This window comes from Nannospalax galili, unplaced genomic scaffold, assembly GCF_000622305.1.
Source record: "Nannospalax galili isolate Female #2095 unplaced genomic scaffold, S.galili_v1.0 scaffold1854, whole genome shotgun sequence".
NCBI lineage: Eukaryota > Metazoa > Chordata > Mammalia > Rodentia > Spalacidae > Nannospalax > Nannospalax galili.
In genome coordinates this window covers 113,300-123,183 of record NW_008334363.1, presented here as the reverse complement: position 1 = coordinate 123,183, position 9,884 = coordinate 113,300, and the positions used below count along the sequence as shown (strand labels likewise).

Genomic DNA, 9,884 nt, shown 5'->3' with positions numbered 1-9,884 from the left:
TATATACTGTGTTTTAATTATCCACTCATATGTTGATGGACATTTAGGCTGTTTCTACATGCTTATTACTGTGAATAGAGCAGCAGTAAACAGGAATGTGCAGGTATCTTGGGGCAGGATATAGGATTCTTTGGGAATATGCCCAGGAGTGGTAGATGATTCATATGGTAGATCTAGTTTTGGTGTTTGAGAATTCTCCACACTGTTTTCCATAAGGCTGCCCCAGTTTATACTTCACCAGCAGTAAATAAGGCTTCCTCTTTCCCCACTTCATTGCCAGCATTTGTCATTTGTTCTTGATGATAGGCATTCTGACAGCTGAGATGCAATCTCAAAAGAGTCTTAATTTGTGTTTCCCTGGTGGCTAACTATGCAGACCACTTAAAGATATTTATTGTTCATTTGTATTTCTTCTTTTGAGAACTGTGTGTTCAGATCATTAGCCCAGTTTTGTTCTTTTAGTGTTTTGATTTTTGCAGTTCTTTATATGATCTAGATATTAACCCCTGTCTGAAGTACAGCTGGTAAAGATTTTCTCTCATTGTTACCAGGAAGTCTGTTTGCTCTGATGATGGGTTCCTTTGCTGTGGAGAAAGCGTTCTAATTAAATGCAATCCCATTTGTCAATTCTTGGTGCTATTTCATGTGCTGCTTGTCCTGTTCTGGAAGTTCCCATCTATTCTTGTCTTTTGAACTGTTTGCTCCTTGCGGTTTCAGCAATTCAGATCTGTTTTTAATTGATTTTTGTGCAAGATGAGAGATGAGGATCTACTTTTTAGATTTATGGCACCATTTGTTGAAGAGGTTGGTTTTTTCCCAGTATGTTGTTGGCACCTGTGTCAAACTTAGGTTTTAGCTGTGGAAGTAAGTTTCCAGGTCCTCTCCTCTGTTGCATTGCTTTACATACCTTTTTGTGCCAGCGCAGTGCTCTCTTTGTCACTGTAATTTGAACTCAGGTGTTGTGAGACTTCCAGAAGTGTTCTTTCCTAGAGGATTGCTTTGGGTCTCCATGGTGTTTGGTTTCCCTAGAGTTTTAGAACTGATTTTTCTAGTCATGTGAAGAGTGTTACTGGAACTCTGAGGAGGGTTGCATTGAATCCGTAGCTTACTTTCAGTTATGTGGCCATGGTATTCCTTCTGCCCTGTCTCTGCGTATCTGCTCCTCTCATAGAATATATTCTTCCCTGTGTTCCTATGGAAGAGACTGTCCTCTTCCATATACAGTATTCTTTAAGAATTTTCTTCAGGAGAGATGGCTCAGCAGTTAAGAGCATTTGCTGTTCTCCAGAGTACCTGGGTTTGCCTCCCAGCACCCACATGGCAGCTAGCAACCACATGTAACTCCAGTTCCAGGGAATCCAATGCCACCTCTGGCCTCATGGGTACTGCATGAAACAGGTGCACTTCCACACCTGCAGGCAGTGTCCTCATACATATAAAGTAAAAATAAATAAAATCTTTAAAAAAATAATTTTCTTTAGTGCTGCCTTAGTTGTGAATTGTTTTCATTTGTGTGAAGATTATTGTACATGAGAGATGCAGAAAAAAACATTTTTGTATGTGTAGAAAAGGGACAGTCATTTTTTCCCCAGAGAAGCTGAAACATAGTAGCTTGACAATTAATGTGCAAAATTGTAATAAATAAGTTTTTAATAATACAAATTGTAATGATAAAACTCGTTTCAATAATAAAAATAAGTAAAAACCTAAACAGTGAAAAAGTTAAATAAAATATAGGCAGTAACATGAAATAAAAGGCATCATGCCCTTGGCCTTCCTTACTGGATGATGTGGCTCCTCCCTCCCCTTAGATTTTCATTTGCGTCAGTCTCCACAGGTGGAGGGCTGCTTGGCTCAATTATTCTGATAGGTTTAGTCAGCATGCCCTTCCAGTGGGCCTGCTAGATTTGCTCCAGCAAGTTAGTCTTGTTCCTAGTGAAGCTCCGAATAGATCTGGACTGCCTGCTCGCCACAGTGCCTCTGAGTTCAGCAGAGTGCTGCACTGGATTCCCAGGGAGAGTCGCTCGTTTCTGGCAATGCTGGTGGAGGTCATATTGCCTAGTATCTCAACTTCGGGGTCTCTGGCCATGTCTGCCACACTCCTGTGCTCACCCTCCTCTTGTCAGCTCTGCTTGTTGCCTTTCAGCATTAGGGACTGTCTGACTGTGAATCTCCTGTGCCATTCCCATCAGCAGTTCACTGGTAACACCTACTGACACTGGTCAGCGAGGTGCCCATGGTAGACATGGGATGACAGTGCTGCATTCATCAGGCAGCCTAGGTCTGTCTGTGGGAGACGTTTGTAGGCATGTTCTGCGGGAGCAGCTTGACACAGAGGCAAGGAAGGCAGCCCAGTTCTGCTCTGAACTGTATTCATCCACAGTCTCAGACGCAGCTTCTAATCTGCCATCTATCTTGCCCTTCTCAAGCTTTTATATTTTTATTTTCAACCATGGAAAAATACACGACATGAATTGACTATTTTTGTCATATATAGGTGTATAGTTCAGCAGTATTTTGTTCACATTGCTCTGTAACGGAGCCCCCGAACTTTTTCATCTCATGGAACTGAAAGTCTGTACACAGTAAACAAATTCCTGTCCCTCCTTCTCCCATTCATGTACTCCTGTTCTAGTTTTTGTCTGTCTGAATTTGACTTTGGTAGTAACTCAATGTGGATGAGATCAGTCTTTTAGGGACCACCTTATTTTACTTAGTTTATCCATGTTGTTGTAGCCAGAAGCTACTGCCTTTTGAAGACAATACTCTTTCCTTACTCACCCACTGATGAGCATGTGTGTTACTCTCACCTCTTAACCATTTTGAATGATGCTTCTGTGAACACGAATATGCCAGTATCATTTTCACTTCTTTAGATGCATACTCAGAAGTAAAATTACTGGATCCTTTGGTAACTCTGTGTTTAAAATTTTGAGGGACTATCATGCTGTTGTATATTTCATGGCCAAGGAGTAGATAATAAAAACAGGAGACGAAGTCTTTGTTTCATTTATTTCTGACACTTACCTGCCAAAGTATTTGAATAGATGACCTTTGTGATCCCCAGTTTAATCATCTAGAGAATGAAAACAGTAACTCCTATTTGTGCCCTGGGGTAGCTCATTGATTTGTTGAACAAGTGATAGAGAAGCATGGGTCTAAGCTGGGGCGGCAGCAGTAGACAGACGTGGTTCCTGCACTCATGAATTCAGCCATGTGCTGATTCTAGCCACTAGAGCCCTGCATAAGCCTGCAGAGCACTGCTCAAACATGAGTGTTCTTGGATCAGGTGGCTCTTCCAGGATTGTTCAGATTCTCTTTTCTCATCGAGGCAGCAAATCAATAAAAAATGAAAATAACAGAAGTGGTAGGTGTCTCTATCAGAAAATCTAAGTCTTTAGGTATTTAGAGTAGTTATTAAATATGTCAGGATTTGGAGATTCTTTATGACCATATCTTTTCAGACATGTTAAAGACATTAAAAGTAGGGACTAAACATGGTAGCAAATGCTCAAAGCCAGCCTGGGCTACGTAGTGAAACCCTGTCTCAAAAAAGATGGATGGGATATATTTAGCACTCATAAGAATATAGAAAACTTACTTGGTTTTTAAGAGTGTGTGAGATTCAGCACTGTATAACTACATTTCCAAATATTAGAACATAATATCATTGGAAAGTGTCAGGCACAATGTACAGTCTATAATGTTTCTTACTGAAATTGAAGTAAAATCCTGTATTTTAAGGCCAACATGATCTATTGAATTATGTTGAGTAATAAAAGGAAAACAATTTCTGAGGTGGTGTTTCTATTTCATGTAACATGAGAAACTTTTTTTTTCCTTAAAGATGTTACATTTAGTGGAAAGAACAAGAGTGACAGCTCATGCAGCAAAGAAGGCGCTGTGCTGTCTGGGGTATTTAGAAAGTCTGAAGACCTTGAACCATGCTGCTCCCTTCCTATACTCATGTAGACAACCCCTTCAAATGGCAGCAGGAATGAGCCTGGGTGTGGCTGGATGGAGCCGCACTGGCAGTTCCTCAGCAGATGGCTTTCTCCTTTCTCCTCTGTAGGCAAACATGCTGAAGACATATTTGGTGAGTTGTTTAATGAGGCTAACAACTTCTACATCAGAGCAAATTCTCTTCAAGACAGAATCGATCGCCTTGCTGTTAAAGTCACCCAGCTGGACTCCACAGTGGAAGAGGGTAGGTAATTGCATGAAAGCAGCAAGCTAGACATGCTGTCGACGAGGCAGTAGTAATTAATTGCAGGGTAATCACTGCTCTTCCCCTTGTGTAGTGTACTGACATTTATCTTCTCTTTTCCTGGAAGAACAGTAAGGGAACCTTACAACACTTGTTAATTAGGGATGAAAAGATTTTTATCTTGTCTGCCTCATATGCCATGTTCTTGTCTAAAAAATCACAGATATTATATTTGAATGCAGTAATAATAAGTCAAAGAAGTTCTCTTCTTAATTAGGTGTTTTAAATTTTATTTTTAAATTAAAAACTAAAATTTTAATAGCTACTTGGTAAAGAATTCTTGGTAAAGAATACTTGCTGGGCGTGGTGGCGCACACCTTTAATCCTAGCACTTGGGAGGCAGAGGTAGGTGGATCTCTGTGAGTTCAAGGCCAGCCTGGTCTACATAGTGAGTTCCAGAACAGCTGGGGCTACAGGGAGACCCTGTCTCAAAAAGACAGAAAGAGAAAGAAAGAAAGAAAAAATTCTTAGTATCTTAAATTAGTCATTCACTTAAAAAAATATGTATCACAATGGATTAATAAGTGATCTTTCTTGGATATCTTTGTTGTTGTGTCTTGGAACTGGAATGCTTATGTTAAACTTTACTCTAGAAAAGGTTAATCTGTAGACTGAATTTTGTGGATTGTCAGAGTATATGTCATTTCTTTAAACTCCTTTTCCAGTCAAAATTTTACCTTCTCCTTTCATTAGCCTGGTTATCAGTGTAGCAGAGACCTTGTCCTAAAAGCTGGGAAGTCTGGATTACCACTTGTTGGTGGAAAATCTTTGCAATGTCACTCAACATCTGTGAATCACAGCTTCATGACCTAGCGGGTGGGTACACAGAGCCACAGTTGTCAAGGACAGATGAGTTAGCAAATAAAATATAAAAGTTGTGTCATCATAAGAAGGTACCCCAGTCCTGATTGTCTGGCTGCTTACCCTAATCTTGTTTCATCGATCAAGCTATTTATTTCATAGGACTATACACAACCTTGGAAAGCTTTGCTGTCTTTCCTTAACATCGATGTCAAAATACTTAATGTATTACTTACATTTGTATATTTTTTGTGTACTTATTTTACTGTAACTCGTAGGAGGTAGGGTGCCTGAATCTATGCATCTCCCTGCCTGTTGTACTTAGCTGCATTCGTGTATGGTATCTGAGAAGGGCTGTTGAAACAAAGAACAATGGCTGTTTTAGGTTTAATGAAATAATTGCAGTGCTACAACAGAAGAAGCTACAGTTTGACCTCATGTCATAGAGAAAATTGTTATCTTTTAAAGGGAGTAATGGACGCTCTGTTTAAGCATGGTTTAAATGAACAATAAAAACCCTTATCTGGAGGCAGGGGCAGGCAGATCTCTGAGTTTGAAGCCAAACTGGTCTGCATATCTAGTTCTAAGCCAGCTGGGGTTACAGAAAAACCGTGTCTTAAAAAAACAAAACCCAAACTGAAACAACAACAACAAAACCCTAAAAGTTATTTGGTTGTTCAAAAAGATGTTTATGATTGAGTCAAATGATACCTATTTCAAAAGAGATACACTATTTCTATGTAACTCAACTTGAGGGATTTTGTCTAAATAGTGTCACTACAGGATATCAACATGAAGAAAGCTTTCAAAAGTTCTACCATCCAAGACCAGCAGGTGGTTTCAAAGAACAGCATTCCCAATCCTGTTGCTGACATTTACAACCAGAGTGACAAACCACCACCTCTGAACACTCTGACACCTTACAGGTATGGCTCTGGGGTCCCCACAGCCTTTGCAATGGAGGTCAATGGCCAGATTGAGGCTGAAATGTTCAAAAGGAATTCTCTGAAAACAATAACTGCAGCATTATACTCAATGAAATTAGCTATTGATAACAGAATAATTAAAGTTAGTGATTTCAGGACATAAATACTACAAGTGTGAGCTCTGATTTTAGAACGTAAATCTGGTGTTGTCACTGGAAGTGGCACTCCATACAGCATGTCAGCTGTGGTCATGTGTGAACCCCTATACTCAAAGTTAGTTGGAGAGAAACCGTGCAGTTCATTCATGATGTGAGATCCTCACCTTAGAGCACTTCAGTAGCACACAAACATTTGTTACTCTGTTATTGTTACAGTGGTCGGGCATGTCAGGGGACCAGCTCCAAGAAAAAGAATAGAAAGCAAGTAGTGTGAACATTAATAAAGAGTCTCCTACATGTGTCCCCATGCCACAGTGTTTTCCTCCCATAGTCCCTGTTGCTCCCTCTTGGTCTCCCCCTCTCACTTATACTGCCTCCCGATCCTCCATAGTGGGCCTTGTCCTTCTGCCCATCTTTCCTGCCCTCTGTGGGTCACTCCTCTGGAATCTTCTGGGCGCAGTGGTGGTAGCCAAGGTGCTGCCTTTCCAGAGTCAGTACGGCAGCTGAGCATCTGTGAAAGTCATGAAGAAACCATGATGGCCATGAAGAAGGGTTCTCTGTCTGTGACTGTCATTGTGACATTCCCCCCACAGGCCCTTTTGTTCCTCCTCAGGACCCCAAGCTTTCCGTGGTCCGATTTCCAGTCTTTCCACAGAAAATACGAAGATAGGTTTGGGGGCTGCTGTCTGTGGTAGGGCAGTTAGAAACCACTACCCTTTCTGCTGGACAGAGAGATACAGATAGATGTGATAGCACTCTGGGAAGTAAGGGACTGGGCAACACGCCTCAGCTTCTTATGGGACAAGTGTGCTTTCCTAGATACATGTATCCAAAAAATTAATGATATGTGTGAATAGAAATACTGTAAGCCTATCATTTTAATTTAGGACTGCTTTCATTCAATGGAAGTCTTTCCCGGGAAAATTGAATTTTTCTTAGTTTTTGGACCCCCAGTATTTTTACTATAACATGGGAGCTTGATCATTAAAATTTTCCTACTTCATGTTACTGAAGAAGCTCACTAAAAATTCTGTGTTAAAGGAAAAAACTGAGAGAACACAATGAACCACTTATTTCATTAATCAAAACCATGATTAAATATTTTTATTGCATGAAGAATGTGTTTAACTTTAGTATATATGTATGTGTGTATATAATCAGGCTTACAGAAAGTAAAGACTTTGAGATTTTAATGTGTTTCAGAAGCAGTGCTACCCTAAATCTATTTTTCATTTGTATGATAATGGTTGTGGACATAAACATAACCTTTTATATTTGAACTTAAATATGACACTGCCATGGCTCTGAAAAGCTAAGTGACTAAATGCTGTAAACATAGAGTACATATAGGTTTTAAGGATAAGTCAAAATTAATATTTGTTTAGTGAGTTTCAGCCTTCATTTGATAGTAACTCTATTTTAATAGACCATACATTTTAAACTTTTAAGTAACGTTCCTAACTCGGTTTTTCTGTACCTTATGTATTGTCAAGGCCTTAATGTCTCAGAGAATCATTCAGTTTTTTTACAATGATATTAGTAATAAAGTCTCGGTCATGCAGGTTGGTAACAAATAGAGAAATGGGAAGGTGCTGAATGGTCCAAGAAGGTGCTGAAGCATAGAGTGACTTATACTGGCTTGTTAGTAATCATCGGGTAGTGTCTAGTATAGCTGCCTTAGTATGTGAAGCTTGTAGTATTTGATGGTGACAGGAGACGGGACCTCTTTCCTGTCTGTGCTTATTTAACTGAGTTTGCCTCTCCTGTATGCTTTATTTGACTTAACTGGAATATTGTTATAAAATGTAAATCTTCTCTTTCCACTTAAAGGGGATGCTCAGGCTGAAATACAGTTTAACTTTTGACTAGAGCGTTTGTGTTGCATCATGACTAAGTTTTGAGCATTACTATTGATTTATAGTAACATTTTAGACTCATTGACTGCATTATTATTGTTTATTTAAGTGAGTAATTTATATAATGACTTACAATATTCTTTAGCTCACATTAATCATAGCAGTACTTAAAACTGAAGTAACCACAGTATACAAAGATTCTTCAAAAATAAGTAGTTCATTGTTGTGCTTCCAAGCACAGCTACACCCCATGAACATTTTGTTTCCTTCTTTCCTAAATGTTTAGTAAGCCTGACTGAGAAGAAGGGAAGAGTACAACTAGTTTTTTAAATCATAACTTTATTGAAGTTCAAGGATAGAAGTCAATATATACTAAGACTCCATCTATGACTGTTGGAATAAATAAAACTTCCTTAAATATGTGAGACATTAAGACTTGTTCTTTGTTAGTCATATTGTGAACTTTGTGGAGGAATTGTACCTACTTCACTCTTTCATTCTTAAGAGCACTCTAGTGTCATTGTTGTAGAACTGATTGCTGTTTGTGCATGTTTCCACATTTTTTCAAGCAAGAAAATTTAGGCAATAATATGTAGGGCAGTTAGGATACCTCATGTAGGTGTTAACAACCCTGTGAGTTAAAATTCTATCAGCTTCCAGATGAAGGTATCTGACAGTCTTTTCCTCTCTGACTTTAATACATTGATTCACAGAGATGATAAGAAGGATGGGCTGAAGTTCTATACTGACCCCTCCTATTTCTTTGACCTCTGGAAAGAGAAAATGTTACAGGACACTGAAGACAAAAGGAAAGAGAAACGACGTCAAAAGGTAAATGATCTCTCGGTGGGAATGAGCACATCAGTGCACGTGCAGTTCTTGTTTGGGGAAAGGATGAGTAAGTGCTCTATGCAAAATAGTTGGTTTATGCTTTAGTGGTAAGGTTTTCTCAGAGATTCTTTTCTCCACATGGCAATCTTGACACCTTAGTCTAACACAGTAATACTATTGTAAAATAAATAAATACTGTCAGATTTGCTCTCTAGTATTTGGATTTCTTTAACAAACAGTGGTGGTTAAAATTTCAGTTTTGTTTTTAGCCATGTTTTATAACTTCTCTCCTGCTCCCTCCAATTTTTATAAAGCAATCAACATTCTGTATCAGACATCAGGACATCGTTTTGTCTTTTTAACATCCATATTTGTTAGGTTGCCACCTCATTGTAATTGAGAACTTGGTGAGATGTTCATGGTAGATTGGGAAGCATATGTGGATCTATGTATTAAGAGATAGTGTTTATTAGAAATGAGCCTCCCTTTCAGGCGAGGGTGGGGAGGGAGATAGTGACAGGAAAGAGGATTGCAAGTCTGAAGGTTTAGAAGCCTCCACCTTACAGGCAGTCTTGGAAGGATAAACTGACTCTGTTCAGGTTAAAGAACTTCTGCTTTGGGGGCTGGAGAGATGGCTCAGCAGTTAAGAGCACTGACTGCTCTTGCAGAGGACTGGGGTTCAATTCCTAACACCCACATGGTGGCTACGAATCGTCCTTCACTCCAGTTCCAGGGGAATCCGAAGCTCTCTTCTGACCTCCACAGCATTGCATGACATGGGTGTACTCACATACATGCAGGCAATATACTCATATACATAAAATAAAAGTAATAAAGAAAATATTTTTTTAATTAAAAAACCTTCTACTTTGAAAATTGTTCCTTTTGGGCTAAGAATTTAGGCTCACCCCATTAAGAAGAGTAATTTGCCAAGTGTAAATATTTGCTAATATTTATATATATATAAGCTGTGTTCAAAAACAACCATCCAGCTTTAGTTGGAAAAAATACTTAGCAGTTTGTGGGGCAGTCTTAATTTTGAAGC

At 39.1% G+C, this 9,884-nt stretch overlaps 1 protein-coding gene across 4 annotated transcripts in view; it reads left to right on the top strand.

The window, feature by feature from the left end:
* Wasf3 (WASP family member 3) overlaps positions 1–9,884 on the top strand; it is a 179,167-nt gene that overhangs the window by 150,593 nt on the left and 18,690 nt on the right. For all 4 annotated transcript variants that reach the window (XM_008829323.2, XM_008829321.2, XM_017797200.2 and 1 more), the window contains 3 exons: positions 4,073–4,207; positions 5,841–5,994; positions 8,722–8,839. In XM_008829323.2, the coding sequence (XP_008827545.1) occupies positions 4,073–4,207; positions 5,841–5,994; positions 8,722–8,839 (407 nt within the window). The remainder of the gene's footprint in view (positions 1–4,072; positions 4,208–5,840; positions 5,995–8,721; positions 8,840–9,884) is intronic.